The 23,432-nt window shown below is 41.0% G+C and overlaps 1 protein-coding gene across 2 annotated transcripts in view; it reads right to left on the bottom strand.

Moving 5' to 3' along the window:
* Positions 1-23,432, bottom strand: part of RYR3 (ryanodine receptor 3) — a 555,614-nt gene that overhangs the window by 224,507 nt on the left and 307,675 nt on the right. For both annotated transcript variants that reach the window (XM_049705467.1, XM_049705468.1), the window contains exons 19-20: positions 15,397-15,589; positions 1,125-1,341 (exon numbers count right to left, since the gene is read on the bottom strand). In XM_049705467.1, the coding sequence (XP_049561424.1) occupies positions 1,125-1,341; positions 15,397-15,589 (410 nt within the window). The remainder of the gene's footprint in view (positions 1-1,124; positions 1,342-15,396; positions 15,590-23,432) is intronic.

The following is a 23,432-nucleotide window of genomic DNA, read 5'->3' as shown; positions in this document are numbered from 1 at the left end:
TACAGGTTAAAAGAGCCATAATCCTACAAACTATTATCCCAAGTGCCTCAGAGACAAGGTGCCTTTACACTTATTTTCTCTAACATCTAGAATAGTGATGTGAATAGCACTGGCATGGCAGAGGCACTGGAAAGCTGTTGTATGTTCCTCATCATAACTGTGTGAACGTGTGTCTGTCAAAACAGAGACCCTGGGAAGGGAAAGAAAATGTCCATTTCGAAGTGAGAGAGTGGCATGGACTTATATACGCTACCAAACGTAAAATAGATAGCTAGTGGGAAGCAGCCGTGTGGCACAGGGAGATCAGCTCGGTGCTTTGCGACCACCTAGAGGGGTGGGATAAGGAGGGTGGGAGGGAGACGCAAGAGGGAGGGGATATGGGGATATGTCTGTACGTATCGCTGATTCACTTTGTTATACACCAGAAACTAACACAACGTTGTAAAGCAATTATACTCCAATAAAGACTTAAAAAAAAGAAAAGAAAATGTCCATTTACCAGCACCTTCTGAGGTCTCCATGCTCTCCCCTGTTGCTTTCAGTTTTACTTCCCACGCTTCTCCTACCTGCTCCTCCTCCAAGCATCCAGCCACAGGAGAATATTCATTGCCACCTGTCCCTATTTTGTGCTTCTACTTCCAGGCCCTCATTCATCCCATTCCTGTTACTTCACCCCTGGACGCCCCTCCCCATTTAAGTTTATTAAAGGGTCCTGACTGAATGCCACTCTCTCTACACAGACTTTTAGAAACATTCTAGCATAAAGAACGTCTCTAGCATTTATTTGTGTACACGATCATTCTGCATATTACATTTGGACTTGAAAAAAAATAACACATTTGCTTCTTATCTCTTCAGCTTGGTTGTGCATTCCCAGAGAATACTGTCACGCGTCTGCCTATGCCTCCCAGAACCTAGTACAGTGCCTTGCATGTAGCAAGTGCTTAACCATGTTCATTGGTTGCAAAATCCTTCAAGAGCTCAATTGCCGCGTATGGTGGAAACGTAAAGCATAATGGTCGTTCACACATCACGACAATTCAGTAGAATGTATGATAAGAATGTTTCAAAGACAACGCAGCATCATCTCCACGGGCTGCCTTCTGCTGGCAGCTCAAACCCACCTGACTGGTATCTATGGGGCACGGAATGAAAGAAGCTTGGGAGAGGAACTGGGTGGTACCCAGCAGATCCCGAACACCTTCAGCATCACGTTTATACTCTTTGACAGGCTCCAATCTCATCTTTTCTTTTGGAAGTAAGGCTTCGTAGCAAGGGGCATAGCCAGAGGGAGGCAGGAACTTAAATTCTCCGTGACGTCCCCCCATCAGGAAACGTACTCTGTTATTTGGAGAGACCAGGAAGAGAGAGGTTAAAAAAATATATATGCCAGCCCAAATAAGTGAAAGTTAAAGATCAGCTCTCCCCACCCAAATTATTTTTTGGGGAAGTGAATGATTTCAGATTCATCACAGCAAACACTCAAAAGTACGCAACAAAGCAGTGGAGAGAAAGCTGACTGTCAATTCATAGTGCCCCTGATTCTCAGTTGACCACGTCAGCTAAGTTCTTAAAAATGAACTTATACTTTAAAACCACTAGATTTTAAAAATCAAGTTCATCCTTACTCTAGTAGGGGAATCATTACTGTAGATATTATTACTACAGTTTGACAAGAGTAACAGTGATGATGATGACGTTATTTTCTGAAAAGATCACATTCAAACTACAGCATGAGAACTTCAAGTATTTTTACTTGAGAGAGTTTACTCACACAATGATGAAAGAAAACATGATATAAATATTTGGGTAAAATAGGACATTCCCATTTTAGGGTGCAGGTAAAAGATTAAGTAACACGAGAGTATTAAACAGAAATGGTATACATGCCAAGAGGCATTAATAGAAATGATACCACTGAAGAGGCTGCAGTTCCCCAAAGTAGCCATATGAGGGCGACTGTGAGGAAGCATCAGCAGGTGGTTACAGCCATGGGGGTGCCAAACAGGCGTCACGTGTTTGCTCGCTAGGGTCCCAGTGCCTTCTCAGGGGCACCACCGCCTTGCTGTCATCCAGGCCTCATGCTCTGGCCCACTCCAGCAGTGCCCACAGGGGCCTCCCAAGGAAGAGGGAAGGATCCTTGGGGGGCCACAGTCATGGCAGGCACTAATTACCCACAAACTGAAGTCTTTCAATATTTTAATTCAGCATTCTGGCTGAATTTCAGCCCCATATATATGATTAAGTTAGGGTTAGGGTTAGAGCCCATAGATTCTCTGCAAGAAGAGGGTGAAAGTGAGGGTCATAGGCTCTTAGGTTTGGGACTAGAAATATAGCTTTTGCAGATCGACTGCAACTATGTTAAACTGATGAGAAAATATGACTGCAATTTTAAAGAATTAAGACATGGCAAGATACACAGCCCTGCAGGATCAGCAATAATTTTACATAGGAAAAATCCATCCATACACGTAGCAGCTACACGTATTCACTCCCTCCAAGTTGTATTCGAGCCCATACGACTTGCACTGTTCTCCATACTGGGGATTCAGCAATGAACAAAGAATACCCTGTCCCTGGTGTCACAGAGCAGGCATCCAATGAAACAAATAGGATAATTACTGATTGGGAGACATCTGATGAGGGAATAAAGAGGGAGACTGAAACAACTCGGGGAAGGAGGAGGGTCCTAGATTGGAGGCTAGAAAGGCTTCTCCAAGGGGGAGATATTTTTATTAACCCCGAGGGAAAAGGAGGAGCCAATGAGTTCAAAATCTGGAGGAAGAGCATTCCAGGCAGAGGAACAACACGTGCAAATGCCCTGAGGTAGGGAAGTGCTTGGGTGGAGGGCAGTGTGAGTGAGAACACAGAGAGCCCAAGGGGCTAAGAGATGAGGTGGCAGGGGGCAGGGCTGGATCAGGCAAGGTCTCTGAGCTGGGATTTTCTTCCCGGTGAGCAGCTTCTGAGGGATTTTAAGGAGGAAGAAATACAGGATTCTTCTAGCTGCTCTATGTAGGAGGCACCTGACACCAATCTAGTCCCAGTGAGACATGAGGGGGGGTTGGACCAAGGTGATGAAGGCCAAGCCGGAAAGCAGCAGTTAGATGCCAATTCTGTTCGGAACTGGTGATGGAGTGAGCCTGTGTGTGTGGAGGGGGGTGAGGTGTATGTGGGAAAGGTTATGATCTAGCAAAGCTCTAACAACAACACTCTCCACTAGATCTCACGTCCTTTAACTGGAATATTCTGGTGGGGCAGCGTTGCAAGAGAGTCTCAGTGTTGGCTGAGTAACTGTGATTGTGTGTAGCCTAATGATAAAACTGGAAAATGAAAATCTCTCTGAGTAAAAGACATTTAGGATTTTTCCCCCCTTCCCAATATAAACAAAATCTTTATCCAAACAGCATTTTATAAAATGCTGTTTTAAAATTAATTACAGAAATCGTATGAAGCCTCCCACTTTCCCATTTTAAAGTAGTAAGCAACAATGATATAGAATTAGAACCACAAGTGTCCCTTGTGAATGTTCCTACGTTAAATGTTATATAACAGGGCACGATCTATGTGCATTAAGACTATGAACAATGATATAAGAACAAAACTGAGTCATTAGCCTGCAATGTTACTAATTTAGTAGAACTTCAGGAAATAATGACTAAGACTTAAAATTTCTTGAGAACTTTCCAAAATTCAATTGCAACATAACAGATTGTGTTACTGACATGTTGAAACTATGGGATAAAACTAAATTGTTTTGAACAAAGAATTTGTGTGGGCAGTTTTCTGCTTTTCCCTTCTCACTGAGCATCCTTCCTGTGAAGAGCTGAAGCTTCCTGGGAGCTCGTACAGCAACTGTATTCTTTGTTACTCACTAGCGTATGGATTCCAAGGCCAAGCGAACGATCTCTTACGAGCATGTCTAGATGGATTTAATTATTCATAAGCTCTCTCGCCAGTTCCGTTTAGTTTTAACACTTCTCTTATGCTTTTAACTCTGCTGTTGTCTTCCGGATAGATAACATATCAAGAGAGGTGGGAAGCCAGTGTAGCACTTAGGGAGAACAGTGCTGCTTTTATATTCGGTTATTAAAAGGAGAATGGTAATCTGGTTTTACAGCTTAATCTTATCACCTCGAATGGCCACAAAGACCGTAAAATGAAAAATTAACGTAGCCAGAAATCAGCGTTTACTGCTTACTGAAGCATTCGTCTTCCAACGCCATTATGCTGTGCTTCAGTGGGCAGAAGGAATGGTTCTGGGTAGCTTCCCAAGTCCTGCCAGACAAGAGCCCTGCTCCCCAGCAGGCGGGACTGGATGGGAGCCGGTGTGGGCACACCCGCCATCTGTGGATCCTTCCCTCGCTGCCCAGAGTCTGTGGGAAGGGCTCCAGCAAGCCACCACCAATATTGGTGGTCCTCATGCACTCTCTCTGGGACCCCAGATTGTCCAGGTCAAAGGAAATCATGGGGATAAAATACAGGTTTAAAGGAAACAATCCAAAGAAAGAAAGAAAATACCTGAAGCCCACTTTAATTATTTGAGGATATGAAAACGGGATCCCCTCTGTCTCCATTTTAGCAGAGGTCCCAAAGGAAGCTAATTCAGAGGATGCCACTATTTTCTCATCCTGAAGTGAAGTGCTGGACCAACTATGAGGATCCACCAAAAAACTGGGAAACCTTTTCAGCTTTAGCCCACCCCATACCTCCACACTGATAGGGAAGGTAAAGAATTCATTTGGAGAAAACCATCAGGGAGAAAGGGATGGGAGGTCTTGCCCATCAGGAGTCAAATGAGGGCTGTAAGGAACTACTCAGAAGTTTGTGAGTACCCCCTGGATGTAGTGAGGGTCATATCTGCCTAGTGATAGTGAAGAGCAGAGGGGGAAATGAGCCAGCTGCCAGCCATCAGAAAGGAATTCTGGCCGGAAAGGCAAATGACTGAGCAGAGATCAGAAACCCAGGAGCTGGGGGAGGTAGGAGGCCCATGCAGCTGGAGGGGGAGGGGAGGGGGGAGGTCTGGGGTCAGCCAGAAGGGAGCAGCCAGTACAGGTGGTAAAGCCAAGTCAAGGGAACTGAAGTTGGACGCTTCCAGCCTGGTGCTCTCCAAGAAAGCTACAAAAGGGCCTCAGAAGAGAAAGAAGCAGCAATTGTGCAACCGCTACAAAAGTCCTGATGCCACAAGGCGGCTGCACCAACTCCATCAGATGTGCCCATCCCCCAGTCATCTTGGGTCTGGGCTGGACCCTAGACCCTGGGGGGCGTGAGAAAGGAGCCAGCTAACTGAAGAGGAGCCCGACCTCAAACTGCAGGGGGAGTGGGGTCGGGCTCAAATATTAACTGGATACAAATCTGGAGTTTTTATACTACTCAGAAGATGGAATTTTTTTTTTAAGTATTGGCAAGATGGTTCCTGGCCTTAAAAGAAGTAATGAAGGCTATAGAACTGGCCCAAGAACTTATCCAGGAGTCCAGAGCATGGATTTGAAGGGGTGGAAAGAGAACCAACAAGTTACACCTATCTAGTCTACTTCTTCTGATAAGTCTGTTTTCTGGCATTTACTGTTTATCTTTTAAATCCTTTGAAATTTAAAAGATTTAAATTTCCAATCAGAATATAAACCTCTCTTCTCTAAGTATATTCTTCCCTGCTCCTTGGGTTCCACTGAATCTCTCAGCATCGCAAAAAATGTTAAATTGCAAATAAAAAGATAATTTAAGAACGGAGTTCATTAAAATCAGTTCTTCTTTACCCTCCAATTTTTCTCTACATTAATAGATTTAAAAAATCAATTTCATTAATCAATTTAATCTCTTCCACTACAGCACATGTATCATCTTCTGGGGTTCTTCCTATAACTCAGACATGCCATCAGCTCTCCAAGGTTTTTTTTTCTTCCTAAAGTGATTACAGTCAGTGACTGTGTCCTTAGATTTCTCCACTTTAGAGATGAGTAATGGCTTCAGTAATAGCCGCCTGGGAGTAGTGAAGTTTGAGGATGTGTAGAGGAATTTTTTATTGACTAGACTAATTTTAAAAAAACAGAGAAAATTGCATTGAAAAATCCCCACTGGCATTTCCAATTTCATCTTTTAAGATTTGTGCATTTTTGTTTGCCAGTTTGCAGGAGAGATGAGAATACCTATCGCAAATCCCCAAGTCTGAAAGACTGATCCATGAAAAAAAATAGAGTAAAAATCAAGACAAACCTTTGCTATGCTCAAAAAGGATGTCTAGGTTTCCTTATTCATAGCGTACTAGCAAACTGTGAAATCATTTTAGTCCTACTAGATGTCCCATTATTCTTATTGAATCCCTCCCAGGAGTTGGGATAGTGTTCCAAAGACGAAAAAGATACAGGCTGTGGTTAGGAGGAGAAAGAATTAGCGAGCTTCTGCTGACCTAAATTCAACTCATAAGTCATGATTCATAATTGCATCTTTAGTCCATATCGCTAAGACGGGAGAACAATTTGAGTTATGTACGCGCTCACATTCATATTTCTTTCTGGCCAGCGTTTGATGAAAGCCCAGGGCAATCCAGCCAGCGCTCATCACGTTCTCTGCAAAAGTATATTTATCTCAGTAATAATTTCCACAGCATTGACCACAGCAAGCTGGAAATAGCTAAGCTACTGGTTACCTGAATTTCAGCCAAGCCTGGTGGATACCAACAGAAAACAAACAGCAACCGCAAATACCAACCATCTTTGGTTAGTGTTGCTTTTATAGACGAGAACGGGCTGGTAAAAGAGTTACATGAGAAGATTAAGCAGATCTACGGGGAATTTAACCATAGCTATGAAATAGATTCTACTACAGTGACTAACGCATCAATTTTCTGCAAAACTAAAAGCAGCTCTCAAATTTCACTACACACTGTGGCTTCTGTGGAATGTTCTCCGTGTGGCCCGGGCCATCATACCGCTTGGCAGGGTGAGATTACCTTTTCATAAGAGCTTCCTGGTATTTAAGTAATTCAACCTTTTGGGTGGGCTCCAAGGTACGCATGCCTCATCCCAAATTCTGTCCCAGAATGAATAGGGTTGTTACACTGAGGGCCTGTTACACTAATAATACACTCCACAAACAAACCACAGTGAGAAGGAAACTAAGGAGGCACATTCAGAATAGTTACAAAAGAGAGCACATATTGACTTGTGGATTTTATTAGTAATTACTCAGGCTGCTTTTGACTTCACTGTGGGTAAATCAAACTGAAAAAGATTTTGCTCTCCAATGACCGCTGGCAAGGACAGCCTCATCAGGTATTATTAACAACATAGTTTGTAATTATAAAAATAATTGTGCGGTCACAAATTCAAGATAAGGACCTCGGTAAAGACCGAGGAGGAAAATGGGGCCGTAGGAGAGAAATCTAATTTAGAGTCCTCACAGAAGTTGAAAGTAAATATGAGAAACAATTCTCAATGTTTGTATGATGAGGGAAGAATCTCTTTCTAGATAGGAATAACCTTGTACCTTGCTGGGAGGGACACTATGAAACTAGGCAAGTACTCTACTATATTGGGTGAAAACAATAACTTCTTTTCAATTTTGTTATTAACCACATTTATTTTCAATAAGGTACTTTAACTTGGATTAATATCTTGTTTTCTCTTTCTAGCTTTTCGTACAACTGAACTAAAGTAGCACAGAGAGGAAGTGCTGGGTTTCAGCACCAAATCATACTTTACCAATTGACGTAAGAGTAAGTACTGGTATATTGATCTCATTTGCTCATAAGTGAAAATAAAAGAATTGGCTACTCCAACACAGGACCAGCACTGACCCTGAGCAAAGACTTCGTGTGACGGGCTGGATGTATTTCAGTAACATGTATTTCCCAAGTATGCAACCAACTGTGATTCCATCTCTCCTCAGACCATATCAGGTTCTGAGAACCAAAGACAGGAATATGACACAGGTGATATTTTCCTGATAGAAAGGAGGCTTAAGAGACATCAAGTCCCCTGATATAACTTTTCAGCTTACCCTCATTCAACTGCTACGAGCAAGAGGTTCTTATGTCTAAGCTGTTAACTTTTCAAGTCAACACATCTGGACCCCTAGTTCTTAAATTCTCTCAGCAGTTGTGCCTTCTAAATGGGTTAAACGTCTCATTGTTCTTATCCTGGAACTCTGCTTCTTTTCTCCTGTGCACTGGAAGGATGCATGATCTGCTGACCTAGACACAAGATACTAGAAACATCTTCTACATATGAATACCTTTGAGCCCCCTATCTCTTCCCCTGCTAGCCACAATCTTTGCAAAGAGAAGATTTCAAAAAATCCCCAACAACAAAAATCATATCACACTCAAAAATTCCTATCTCTTTGACCTGAGGAGGAGTGAGTGGATGAGTTAATGATTAAAAGTCATGCAACGTCTGAGATCAGATATACTGTTTGCTAAACACAGAATATGCAGAGAAGTCCACTAGCCAGCAGACTGGCAAAGACTTCTTCTCCGGAGATTTGACTTCTAGCTAAGCACTTCTCTCAGATGAAATGCTTGGGAAGTAGGTGAGCTTTCTTTGAAAATTAGTGAAACCCAGTGAGTAGGATATGGTCAAAACAAAGAAAAAAGGGAAGGGCACTGATGCTGGGTGACCAAGGCCATTAACCACCCAGGAAAATGCAGTCCTGAGAACTAAGTGCTCAGTGACCTTGCTTCTCCAGAGAAGGCACTGAGCCAACAGGTGGATGATCCAAATGCTGTTATGTTGGATTTAGATTTCTGCTCATTCTCTTTACTCCCGGGGAATAGGGTGGGAAAGATGTACAATGGGGCTTCTGCTGGTTTTCCCCGATTGCCAGAAGGTCTTTGTTCCAATCAGTTTTCTTTGTGTTTACAGTGCCTCTGTCTTTCAATACCACTTCTTGTTTTCTACATGCTCCCTATGGATAGCAATAGGAATGATACATTCTATCACACTTCAAAGGGGAGAATTGGGGTGAAATTCTCATGGAAATATTCTCAGCACAGAGAAACACAGGTAAAGAACACTCAGCTCTTTAGAATATAGTTCCTAAGGCTGATGTTAGAGTCTCTGGCTTAACCTGTGATGGGCGTATTTACAACCTTAGTAAGGTTTTACTATAGTGGTTCTCCATTTGTTACAAGAACCTCAAACAATGAAAATGCTTAATTTCAATATATTATATCCATCTACATGGGTATGTTTATAAATATGTCTATATATGTGTGTGTACATGTGTAGGGAAGTGTATACTGTGTTGCTATGTATGTTTTCAAACATACATTACAGGCGTACCTTGGAGATATTGTGACTTTGGTTCCAGACACCACATAAAGCAAGTATCACAATAAACTGAGTCACATGAATATGTTGGTTTCCCAGTGCATATAAAAGCTATGTTTACACTATACCGTCGTCTGTTAAGTGCACAATAGCATTCTGTCTAAAAAAAATGTACATACATTAATTAAAAAATAATGCTGTTAGAAAAATGGTGTCAATAGACTTGCTCAATGCAGGCTTGCCACAAAGCTACAATTTGTAAAAACTGCAATAAAGCAAAGCACAATAAAACGAGGTACACCTGTACTGTATACCAGCGGTCCCCAACTTTTTTGGCACCAGGGACTGATTATGTGGAAGGCAATTTTTCCATGGACAGGGGCTGGGGAGGGATGGTTCAGGTGGTAACATGAGCAGTGGTGAGCAGAAGATGAAGCTTTGCTGCCCACCGCTCACCTCCTGCTGTGTGGCCCGGTTCCTAACAGGGGGTTGGGAACCCCTGCTGTATAGTACGTATGTTTACATATCTGTGTCAAATTCCGAAAGTTGAATATCATATCCAAAGGATAATTCTTTATTCCTAAATGGTCTATTTAATTGAGACAGAATGAAAATTGTATCCTTTTTTGGAAAATATATGAATATGCCTTGATTTATCCATCTTCCGGAGGTACTGAGACCTATCACAGTGGTATCACTCTGGAAGTCCCATCAGTTGGATACTAGAAGCTCTCAGATGGATTTTTTGTGGTCCCAGCTTTAAGTGTCTGCTCTCCACAACTCTCCTCTTTTCATGGCCCTTTCCAATGGAAACCAGCGTGATTCTAACTGTATTGACTCTAGTCTCCCACTCAATCACTTACGATCTCCTTAACAAGCAGGTATCAAGAATGGCTAAGAAAGTTTTGCGACAAAAGAGTTATAATGAGGTCTTGCCTTGCAAATGTTAAAATGTATTGTCAGACTAAAATAATTAATACAGCATCCAACTGGTACAGGAAAGGGGCAACAAATACATGGAGGCTAAACAATACACTACTTAATAAACAAGGGATCACTGAAGAAGTCAAAGAGGAAATCAAAAAATACCTAGAAAAAACTGACAATGAAAACACGACGACCCAAAACATATGGGATGCAGCAAAAGCAGTTCTAAGAGGGAAGTTTATAGCAATACAATTCTACCTCAAGAAACAAGAAAAATCTCAAATAAACAACCTAACCTTACACCTAAAGCAATTTGAGAAAGAAGAACAATAAAACCCCAAAGTTAGCAGAAGGAAAGAAATCATAAAGATCAGATCAGAAATAAATGAAAAAGAAATGAAGGAAACAATAGCAAAGATCAATAAAACTAAAAGCTGGTCCCTTGAGAAGATAAACAAAATTGATAAACCATTAGCCAGACTCATCAAGAAAAAAAGGGAGAAGACTCAAATCATTAGAATTAGAAATGAAAAAGGAGAAGTAATAACTGACACTGCAGAAATACAAAGGATCATGAGAGATTACTACAAGCAACTCTATGCCAATAAAATGGTCAACCTGGAAGAAATGGACAAATTCTTAGAAATGCACAACCTTCTGAGACTGAACCAGGAAGAAACAGAAAATATAAACAGACCAATCATGAGCACTGACATTGAGACAGTGAGTAAAAATCTTCCAAAAATCAAAAGCCCAGGACCATATGGCTTCACAGGTGAATTCTATCAAACATTTAGAGAAGAGCTAACACCTATCCTTCTCAAACTCTTCCAAAATATAGCAGAGGGAGAAACCCTCCCAAACTCATTCTACGAGGCCACCATCACCCTGATACCAAAACCAGACAAAAGTGTCACAAAGAAAGAAAACTACAGGCCAGTATCACTGATGAACACAGATGCAAAAATCCTCAACAAAATACTAGCAAACAGAATGCAACGGCACATTAAAAGGATCATACACTATGATCAAGCAGGGTTTATTCCAGGAATGCAAGGATTCTTCAATATATGCAAATCAATCAATGTGATACACCATATTAACAAATTGAAGGAGAAAAACCATATGATCATCTCAATAGATGCAGAAAAAGCTTTCAACAAAATTCAACGCCCATTTATGATAAAAATCCTCCAGAAAGTAGGCATAGAGGGAACTTACCTCAACATAATAAAGGCCATATATGACAAACCCACAGCCAACATCATTCTCAATGGTGAAAAACTGAAACCATTTCCACTAAGATCAGGAACAAGACAGGGTTGCCCACTCTCACCACTATTATTCAACATAGTTTTGGAGGTTTTAGCCACAGCAATCAGAGAAGAAAAAGAAATAAAAGGAATCCAAATTGGAAAGGAAGAAGTAAAGCTGTCACTATTTGCAGATGACATGATACTATACATACAGAATCCTAAAGACGCTACCAGAAAACTACTAGAGCTAATCAATGAATTTGGTAAAGTATCAGGATACAAATTTATGCACAGCAATCTCTTGCATTCCTATACACCAATGATGAAAAATCTGAAAGAGAAATTAAGGAAACACTCCCATTTACCACTGTGACAAAAAGAATAAAATACTTAGGAATAAACCTACCGAAGGAGACAAAAGACCTGTATGCACAACACTATAAGACAGTGATGAAAGAAATTAAAGATGATACAAACAGATGGAGAGATATATCATGTTCTTGGATTGGAAGAATCAACACTGTGAAAATGACTATACTACCCAAAGCAATCTACAGATTCAATGCAATCCCTATCAAACTACCAATGGCATTTTTCAAAGGACTAGAACAAAAAATTTCACAATTGGTACGGAAACACTAAAGACCCCGAATAGCCAAAGCAATCTTGAGAAAGACAAACAGAGCTGGAGGTATCAGGTTCCTGGACTTCAGACTATATTGCAATGCTACAGTAATCAAGACAGTATGGTACTGGCACAAAAACAGAAATATAGAAAAATGGAACAGGATAGAAAGCCCAGAGATAAACCCATGCACTTATGGTCACCTTATTTTTAATAAAGGAGGCAAGAATATACCATGGAGAAAAGACAGCCTCTTCAATAAGTGGTGCTGGGAAGACTGGACAGCTACATGTAAAAGAATGGAATTAGAACACTCCCTAACACCATACACAAAAATAAAGTCAAAATGGATTAAAGACCTAAATGCAAGGCCAGACACTATAAAACCCTTAGAGGAAAACATAGGCAGAACACTCTATGACATAAATCACAGCAAGATCCTTTTTGACCCACCTCCTAGAGTAATGGAAATAAAAACAAACAAATGGGACCTAATGAAACTTAAAAGCTTTTGCACAGCAAAGGAAACCGTAAACAAGACGAAAAGACAACCCTCAGAATGGGAGCAAATATATGCAAATGAAGCAGCTGACAAAGGATTAATCTCCAAAACTTACAAGCAGCTCATGCAGCTCAATATCAAAAAAACAAACAACCCAAGCCAAAAATGGGCAGAAGACCTAAACAGACATTTCTCCAAAGAAGATATACAGATAGCAGACAAACACATGAAAGGATGCTCAGCATCACTAATCATTAGAGAAATGCAAATCAAAACTACAATGAGGTATCACCTCACACCAGTTAGAATGGCCATCATCAAAAAATCTACAAACAATAAATGCTGGAGAGGGAGTGGAGAAAAGGGAACCCTCTTGCCCTGTTGGTAGGAATGTAAATTGATACAGCCACTATGGAGAGCAGTATGGAAGTTCTTTCAAAAACTAAAAATAGAACTACTATATGACACAGCAATCCCACTACTGGGCATATACCCTGAGAAAACCATAATTCAAAAAGCGTCATGTACCACAATGTTCACTGCAGTTCTATTTACAATAGCCAGGATGTGGAAGCAACCTAAGTGTCCATCGACAGATGAATGGATAAAGAAGATGTGGCACAAATATACAATGGAATATTACTCAGCCATAAAAAAGAAATTGAGTTATTTGTAGTGAGGTGGATGGACCTAGAGTCTGTCATACAGATCGAAGTAAGTCAGAAAGAGAAAAACAAATACTGTATGCTAACACATATATATGGAATCTAAAAAAAAAAAAAAAAGAAAAGGTTATGAAGAACCTAGGGGCAGGACAGGAATAATGATGCAGATGTAGAGAATGGACTTGAGGACATGGGGAGGGGGAAGGGTAAGCTGGGACGAAGTGACAGAGCGGCATGGACTAATATATACTCCCACATATAAAACAGATAGCTAGTGGGAAGCAGCCGCATAGCACAGGGAGATTAGCTCGGTGCTATGTGACCACCTAGAGGGGTGGGATAGGGAGGGTGGGAGGGAGACGCAAGAGGGAGGAGATATGGGGATATATGTATACATATAGCTGATTCATTTTGTTATAAAGTAGAAACTAACTAACTCACCATCGTAAAGCAACTATACTCCAATAAAGACGTTTAAAGAAAAAAAAAAGGAAAGGTGTAGAACAATGAACACAACAGTTGTCAACAGTATGAAGAAAAACAACATGCATAGTACAAGCCCAATTTAATTTAAAATTATTGAGATGTATAAATAAAAAGGTAATATGGTTATCTCTGGGTGGTACAATTATGGGCTCTTGGTTTTTTGTTTTTTTTTTTGACTTGCATTATTCTTGTAAAAGGGAAAAAAACAAAAAAAAAAAGAAAAAAACTAAGTTTAAAAAGGTAAGTCACAAACTGGGAAAAATATTTGAAAGCAATAATAGTTTAATAATCTTAATATATAAAATATTGCCCCCAAAATTAATACCAGAAAGGCAGAGAACACGGAATTTAAAAAAAATCTTGGGTTGAAATAACATGTAAGAACAATCAGCATAAAAACTGTTTAACCACATCAGTTATCAAACAAATAGGAAGTTAAAACTAAGGCACAATTTTCTCAAATTGGCACAGGTTAAAAATAACCCATAACAATAAAAGTTAATGGGGAACCAATCAGTTGGGTATTCCCATATGTTACTTTAAATGATGCTACAGGACGAAATTCTTTATCCGAAATTTTTGGAGCTGTGTTTCAGACTTCAGAATGCTTCAGATTTTAAAGAAGACAGAAAATAAGACATAGTATATATTAAACAGAACCTCCAGCTAGGTGAGAGGCTGTACCCCATAATCAAACACATACATTTTTGCTGTTAAGCATGTAAACATTCACAAGAAATTGAATACACGAAGGACCGAAAACAGCCTCTTTTCTGCTGATGCCAGTTTTTTACACAAAATAAGTCCGGGTCGGAGTTTGCGGTGAAATGAGTTAAGAAAAAAATGTATGGTTTTCAGAGTTTTTTAGGTTTCAGAATTGTTGATAATGAATTCTGAACTGTTCGTACAATCTTCCTGAAAATCTCTTTGGCCACACGATTGTAAATTTAGACTTTAAAAAGATTATACCTTTTGACCTCCTTCTGGGAGGAACTAAACAGAAGTGCAGACAAAAGAATTATCCTCAAGGATGTTCATGATAATTTCATTTATAACAATAAAAAAGAAATCAGCAGGGAAGACTAACATAAAGTAATGGTTATACTGTGGGACAGCCAAATGAAAGGATATTATTGGCCAAAAAAGTCATTTCGAGAAGGATACTTAATAACTCAGGAAAAGGCTCTGTACTTACTGCTGAATGAAAAAAAATCAAGACAAAACTTCATTTTTAGTGTGATGTCAATTAAAAAATACATATATCTGTAATATAAAAGACTTGAAGAAAATACACCAAAACACTAATAAAGATTAGAACTAAACATTGGGATTATGGGTGATATTTACTGTCTTATCTATATGTTTCAAATTTTTTTGTAATGAGCATGAAATACTTTTTACAATTATTAAGGTAATTTTCTACATAGGATTTATCTTATTCATCTTACTATTTATCGGAGGACATAACATAAACGCTGGCAGGAGGTACGTGTCCCACAAATATATACACGTGACTCTGAATCGCTCCTCCCCTTTCACCATCGCTTTCTTCGGGGAGTCTGGCTTATGGTGCTGAAGCCCTGAAGGAGATTACCACACTCGCCAGCTCATAGGAGTGGTGGGAGCTGGGGGAACAGCTACTCTCCGTGAAATCACAGCCATAACTTACTTGACACCTGCTGAAAAGCTCACCACAGGGAAGAAGAGCCCATCTGTGTTGAAGTTCTCAAACATCCCCTGCACAGGCTGCCCGTTGATGCGGAAAGAGATGCTGGGTGCTCCGAGGTCCAGGCAACAGCTCACCACGTCGTCCGACTTCAGGAGGTGCTGGTTGATGGAGGCCACGGCTCTGGGTATGCGGCCTGGTGAGCAAAGAACAGGAAGAAGGTGTGTGGGACTCCGGGGAGATGCTCACAGGTGAGGTGAGCAATGAGAAATGGTTTCCTAAGCTTTGTGAACAGGCAGCCCAAGACGAGATGAGTCCCAGAGGAAAGACTCAAGCCGCCAGGAATGAGAACAAACAAGAATTCAACCCGTTCAACGTGTGCTCAGATTCTGGCCTGGTGTCTGAAGTAACGGGCAAACTGCTTTGCTGGGTGTGGCTCCTAGAGTGTGTTATGTGTGTGTGTTTATTCACAGATGCCCCAAGATCTTGCTCTCTTCTATTTCCTCTAAAAGACATGGCCACCTCGGCACCGGATGCAGGAGCCATCCGAGTGAGTAAGAGCAAAGCCATCCAGCCACAAAACTGTGCAGCACAGTTTGCTTGCTTGTTTTAAAGAATTTATTACTTCATCGAGGCAGGGAAACACATTGTCAGTTACACGCTGTATTGGTTGATTTTTGTTGTTGTTGCCTATCTTTCATAAGATGATTTGTCATTTCCTGACCTAACTTAAAGTAGTGAGAGAATCATCTCTTAGGTTTTCTATGTCACACCATCTCATTCTGGAAGTTCTTGAAGTAAATTATCGTAACCGCCTCTCCCATCCCCCTACCAAGTTCTCAGTTCTATTGGAAAGGGAGCAACAAAGGGGCAAAAGTTAGGTATTAAATGGGGTTTCAAGCAAAACATTTACGAAGATATATCTTGTTTCTTGATCATGGAAGCAATACACACTCATTATAAATGTTAATTGTGTATACAGAAAAGTATAAACAAGGAAAAAAATGTTACAATACATGTTTTTGACTTTTTCATATATATTTAAATATTCACCCAAACTGGGATATGGTAGATTTTGTAACTTGTTTTTTCTACTTATCACATTGCAAATATTTGATTGTATAATGGAATATTCATTAGAAACTAGATTTTTAATAGCTTCATAATACGCCATGAAAAGGCAATTTTTAAAAAATCCCCTTATGATGACTATGTGAGTTCATAAATTTTGTACGTATATCTATGCTATGTAATATTCCTTATCTTAGTTTAGAACTCTTTTTCAGTGGTTACTGCTATTCTAGTAATAGATTCCAAACTAAGTGGTGGATTTTAAAATAGTGAAACTACTACATTCTCCTTAATAAAAAAATGTAGGTACCCCCTTGTGGTGGTTTTGGTTGACTGGCAAAATCATATTGTATTCCCTCCCACCCTTCCACAAACAGTAATGAGGCTCTACACTGTGCCACATGCTGTACTTGGGGCTGGGGATCAAAGACTGAGGATCCAGTTCCCACTCCTAAGAAATCCATAGTCTTGTGGAAAATAAACATTCAGATAAAGAACTACAATTCAGTATAACTATTGGAATGAAGGTGTACATGACGAGATGCCTTTAGAGGTAGAACAAGGTGCAAAGTCAGCCTGGGAGTATGGAACAAGTTAAAACTGGAAGAATGAAAGGTTCACCAGATAAATGAGAAAGAAACGAGCATTCCAGACAGCAGGAACAGCTTATGCAAGAGGAGTGTATGAGTGTATGACATTTGCAGAATGGCTAGAGTTCGGTGAGGCTGGAACGTGGGGCTTTGTGGGGGCCTGATGAGGGGTGATAGGGGAATAAAGGATGCAGAACTTGGACCACCGGCACTGCCACGGGGCAACAGCACCTAATATATTCGATGCATATTGGCAGATTAGCCTGGGATGGCCTCAGACTCTGTTCTTACAACTTTATACCTTGTTTCATCGCTGAGGATGAAGAACAACTTCCTCATTGTAGGACCTACAGTCAACCCTATTTAAAACAAAACAAATCTAAGCAAACTTGATGAGTGTGTAGGTTTGATACCTTTCCAATGTCTCCATTTGACAAGACTGAGTCCTCTCAGCTCCTTTTATGGAGTTTAGATATCCCAGGGTCCCAGAATCTTTCCCTCCTTATCATATTCAAGTCTGTAATTGGTATTAAAACTCAGCAAACTTTGCCATAATTGTCTCATTCTTAAGACTTCTTGTTTTCCCAGTAAAAACCAATCCTTCCTGCTTCAACTATTTCTTTCTCAATTAGTTTAACTTCTGGAAAATATCACTGGAGTCATTTGCACCAATCCTGAGAGATTTCCATGAATTTGGGAGAACCAGGAAATTCTCGAAATGCTGGGTTGGACAACTACCTTTAAAAGTATCGAGATCCTTACTGGATAAAAATACAAATGAGAAGGACCTTTAGCTTTCTGAGATCCACATCAACTAGGACAAGACTGACAGGGTTGAATTGTGACTCCAGGGCCCTCTCGTCCCACCCTCTCACAATTCACTGTTGGTTTTTGTGCCAGTCTGAGCCTCAGCCAGTAGAGATGAAGCGCACCCTTCATGGGGGATGCTCTTCATACAGCACTGCTTTGATGCCACCTGAGACTGAGTTCTGAGCGTCACTTAGCCTTCAATATGCCGTAGCACCAAGAGCCTTACTGAGGAAGGATGGCTGGGAGTATCTCTCCTGTCCAGTCTGCTCTCTCATTTGAAAACCACCACCAGGACGAGAAGTTATGTCCTTGTGGTGAAGGACACTGTCTTTTAACTCCCGTGTTCTAGTAGAAGTTGCTGCTGGAACATTTGCTAAGAGCATCATAGGCAAATCAAAATCATAGTCTGAGCCTTTTTTTTTTTTTTGCAGGACGCAGGCCTCTCACTGTTGTGGCCTCTCCCGTTGCGGAGCACAGGCTCTGGACGCATAGGTTCAGCGGCCATGGCTCACGGGCCCAGCCGCTCCGCGGCACGCGGGATCTTCCCGGACCCGGGGCACGAACCCGTGTCCCCTGCATCGGCAGGCGGGCTCTCAACCACTGCGCCACCAGGGAAGCCCTATTGTGAGTTTTGAATAAACTATTCCATAGAGAGTAACTGGAAGAGCCTGACACATTGCAAACCACAATAAATGCTATTACTATAGCTTTTATAACTCCAGACAACCAGACTTTTATAACTAGGCTAACAGTAGATAAGCTTACCCGAACATTGTAGGGATAGTATGTCCTTTATAATATTAGGTAAAAATAACAATATGGAGAATCATAGCATTGAGGGCTGAGTCTAGGAAAGTGATTTGAAAATTGAGTTACTGAAACCAATAAATCCCTTTATTGAAAGACTGTGCTCAAAAACTGTCACTTTCAAATACATGTACGATGTATTTGACGCTTTTAGCACAACCAACAGAAATGTGATGCTGTAGAAAGGAAAAGTAAATATGTCACAGTTTTTCTAAATCGCCTCAACTGCTTTTCCAGATATTAGGAACTCTGAGTAATCATCGGACCACCTACTGAGACAGTCTGGGAAGTCTTGTGGCCTCTGCTACTAGTTTCTTCTGCTAGTCTGAAGAAACCTCCCCTGACTTAGAGGCTCAGGACCACCTGAAGGTCCCAGGAAGCTTGGAAAGGCTGTTCCAAGCCTAGCATTTTTAAGATAAAGGGAAAAGCCACTTTATCATATGCCGTACATCTTCTAATGAACCCAAGGGTGTAATACTGAGGGATTTCATCTCTCCTGATGAGTAATGTAGACAATTGGAAACACTGACGCTCAGCATTTCCATCACCCCACGCACCGCAGAGTTTGGCATTATAACGTAAACACAAATATTCAGGCAACTGGAAAGCGAGAAGATCCAAATACATAAAAATGCTGGTGTTCTACAGCTACTCCTTGACCCCTCTCCACACAGCGCTAGGGTTGGAAAAGTCCAAGTCACAGTAGGGTGTGTTTTGATAGATGAAACAATACCCTGGAGCTCATCTTAGTAGGGAGACACGTAAAGACCCTCTCATCCAAGTTTGACTGTAGAGCTAATTTTTCCTCATGAGTCAGAAGTTCTAAGAAATCAGGAAATACAATTTCATTCCATTCATTTACTTTCTGTATCACTTATCTCTTGGGAAGGTGAATTCCTTTGCTTATTCCAATTTTGCAAGGGAAAAAGTTGCAAAAAGGGAAGGGTAGGTGTGATTTCCTCCTGTGAAATTGCTCCCTAACCAGTGACGTACTATATAGGCTGCCCTGAGCCAAATTCACCCCCGACTGCAGTTCTGAGAGGCTACGTATGTAAAGGCTACATCAGGAGGGAGAAAATGATGATAAGAAAAGAGCCATTCCTCCGAAAGGAGAATCACAGTGGCTGGGCTGACTCAGGAGTCTGTAGGGAGGGCTGGGCAGGGCTGAGATGGGGGATATTTGTACAGCTGTGCTTGAAAGTGACTTCATAGGCTCTGGTGGCTAAAAAGACCGATTAAGGCTGCCCTCCCCCTACCCAGAGAAAAAGCTCATTCATATTCCCAGGATGTCACTTTAAAACTTCCTTTCCCATTCAGCATGGAACCTGGGATCTTTTCCCCCTCAGGATGGGGCTCATCTCATGATCTTGAGTGAGAAACTCTGGACTTGGTCCTTATGATGACGGTTGACTTCATAGACACTGAAGGAAGGGAAATCGTATTTACTTTGCATCTAGTGTGTGTCAAAAAATCCACATCCCTCATTTCATTTAAATTTCCTAAGAGCCTTGTATCATCTTCATTTCATCTGAGGAAACCAAGTCTCTGAAACCAAGTCTTTTTGCCTGGTTAAAAAACCCAAATAAGTGAAGAGCTGGGATTCAAACCCAGGCATACCTCCAAAGCCATGCTGTTCCTTCTTGAATTTCTCTACTGACAAAGTGTTAAGGGCTCTGCCATTCTTTCCAACTTTGGCAACATCCTCTGTGCTTTAATAAGTAGTTAATGACCAGCTCAAGGCAGTGGCTTAATTTGTGCACATAGATAAGTTTAAAGGTAACGGATCATCCATGTTCCTGCAAATGGCATTATTTTGTTCTTTTTAATGGCTGAGTAATATTCCATTGTATATATGTACCACATCTTCTTTATCCATTCCTGTTGATGGACATTTAGGTTGCTTCCATGTCCTGGCTATTGTAAATAGTGCTTCAGTGAACACTGGGGTGCATGTATCTGTTCAAATTATGGTTTCTCCGAGTATATGCCCAGGAGTGGGATTGCTGGGTCATATGGTAGTTCTATTTTTAGTTTTTTAAGGAACCTCCATACTGTTCTCCACAGTGGCTGTATCAATTTACATTCCCACCAACAGTGCAGGTGGGTTCCCTTCTCTCCACACCCTCTCCAGCATTTATTGTTTGTAGATTTTTTCATGATGGCCATTCTGACCCATGTGAGGTGATACCTCATTGTAATTTTGACTTGCATTTCTCTAATAATTAGTGATGTTGAACATTTTTTCATGTGCTTTTTGGCCACCTGTATGCCTTCTTTGGAGAAATGTCTATTTAGATCTTCCACCCATGTTTTGATTGGGTTGTTTGTTTTGATATTGAGCTGCATGAGTTTTTTGTATACTTTGGAGATTAACCCCTTGTCTGTTGCTTTGTTTGCAAATATTTTCTCCCATTTCTAGAGACTGTCATACTGAGTGAAGTAAGTCAGACAGAGAGAGACAAATATCATATGATAACACTTATATGTGGAATCTACAAAAATGGGTATAAATGAACTTATTTACAAAACAGAAGTAGAGTCACAGATGTAGAAAACAAATTTATGGTTACCAGGGGATAAGGGGGGGAGGAATAAATTGGGAGATTGGGATTGACATATACACACTACTATACATAAAATAGATAACTAATAAGGACCTTCTGTATAGCACAGGGAACTCTACTCAATACTCTGTAATGGTCTATATGGAAAAAGAATCTTAAAAAAAAAAGTGGATATATGTATATGTATAATTGATTCACCTTGCTGTACACCTGAAACTAACACAACACTGTAAATCAACTCTACTCCAATAAAAAAAAAATAAAGGTAATGGACCTGGGCATTTACATCTCAAGGAAAAGAAGAAAAATTGTCAGACCGGTTTCCACTCTCTCTCCCTAGCCACCCTCTATTCCCTCCTGTAGTAAGTTAGAGCGTCACTTCACTTCATTTCTACATCAGACAATTACCCTTTCATCAGATAGTCCGGAATTCACTGCTGTCCTGGTAGAAGCCATTAACAGAAACCTTATTTCTTCTGCTGGAGCACACGATGACATATCCATCTGTAGTGCCTTCTGCTAGATATATGTTCCCTGTGTGCTGCTTGGAGAATTCAGAATGATGCCCAAACCCAAGGAAGCTTTGTGTTTTAGTGAGCATGAAAGGTGCCCATTTTGTAGATGCTGGTTTCTCTACATCTCACCAGATGCTGAAGGCTGAGGGGTGAAGTCCCCCAAATGCACCTATACGGAGTTACATTACTATGTGAATAATGTTCAGAGAGCCACAGTCAGCTTTTGAAAAACTGAATCCCAAGCCCCCTTCCCCTGTATTTCCAATCAGATGAGCCCTTGCTAGTAATGACCGTGTGGGCTCAGCACATCTGGCTTCCTGGTCTTGAGCGGACAAGAGGAAAGAAGGGAACACTGTACACTCCTGGGCACCGTCCACTCCTGGAACAATACACAACTGGATGGATGTCCACGTCCTGAAAGGCACTGACAGCAGTGCCTTTCCTGATGCACAACGAGTGGGTCGTCTGCCTCCTGACTCACTGATGTATTTATTCTGCAGACTTTACAAAGGGATATGCCATGGAGGGGCACGGAGGGCTGCGAAATCTAGAAAAGATGGAGTAAGTGTTTTCCTTTGAGAATGGTTAGTTTCTCTTTGAAACTAGGGGCCATTTTGCTTCATCCAAGGGTCTTGGTGACTTCGTATTTCCTTAACCAATCCAGAGTTCTTGTTAGGTGCAGCCTGCGATCCAGAGAATATGCTTGGCTCGTAGTGAGGACAGGGCAGGAGCTGAGTGGCAACCAGCAGGCAGGAGGTAATGATTTTCTCACCTCAATCCCACTCGTTCCCCCACAGATTCAATTTTATCAAACTCAGGAGCTGTAGATGTGTGTGAGCATAAGGACTCCTTCTTTTCAAATCACTTCCCCGGAGACAACTTCCTGAGAGCCTTATGCCATCTGATGATAATCGAAGCTAAAGGCTACGATGACCGTATCACCACGGAAACAGTGGCTCTACGATGGGGCTCTGAGAACCAAGAGGAGAAGATCCATCCCCACCCCCCATGAAAATGGAACCAGGGAAGGTTAAGCTGGGAGGATATGGGAACAAGACTGCCATTTCCCTCTAACCCATCATCCTGCCCTTTTGTACCCACTTCTGTCTGTACCACACTGTCCCCTGGGACACACAAAAACAGACACAGACGATTTCTTCCCATAAATGATCCCAGATAAAGAAGTACCTAAATAAATACGTTTACACCATTCCTAAAAGTTAAAAAATGTTTATACTGAATATAAAACAGCACAAAATTACAAAAAAAACCCCATACTGATCAATTGAAAGTAAAGACCAACGATAAGAAACATGTGACCAGGACCTGAGCTACTGGTTTTAGCTGGAAGCTAAGGGAAGAAGGAAAACATGATGGATAATGTAGTTCTCAGATACAAAAGAAAATACATAGTTTTGTCCTGTGGAGACAAACTTTTCCCTGGTACTGGATTTAAGGAGAAATGTGTGTCCTGGTTCCTTATGTAAGAGGCATGCAGCACAACACTTACCTAAGGCATTTCTTTAAGGGACACAGTGTCCCTTAAAGTTGCAGTTTTACAAAAGGTACAGATAAGACACACTGTGGACAACAGATGGGAGGAGTAGAGCTTCTGCTGTGGGTGAAAGCCTGAGGGTTAGTTTTCCATTTTCACCCAGGCAGAAGCCAACCCATTCGTCCAC

This window comes from Orcinus orca, chromosome 2, assembly GCF_937001465.1.
Source record: "Orcinus orca chromosome 2, mOrcOrc1.1, whole genome shotgun sequence".
In the NCBI taxonomy this organism is placed as follows: domain Eukaryota; kingdom Metazoa; phylum Chordata; class Mammalia; order Artiodactyla; family Delphinidae; genus Orcinus; species Orcinus orca.
Note: the sequence above shows the minus strand (reverse complement) of the source record. Positions and strands in the feature narration are given on the sequence as shown.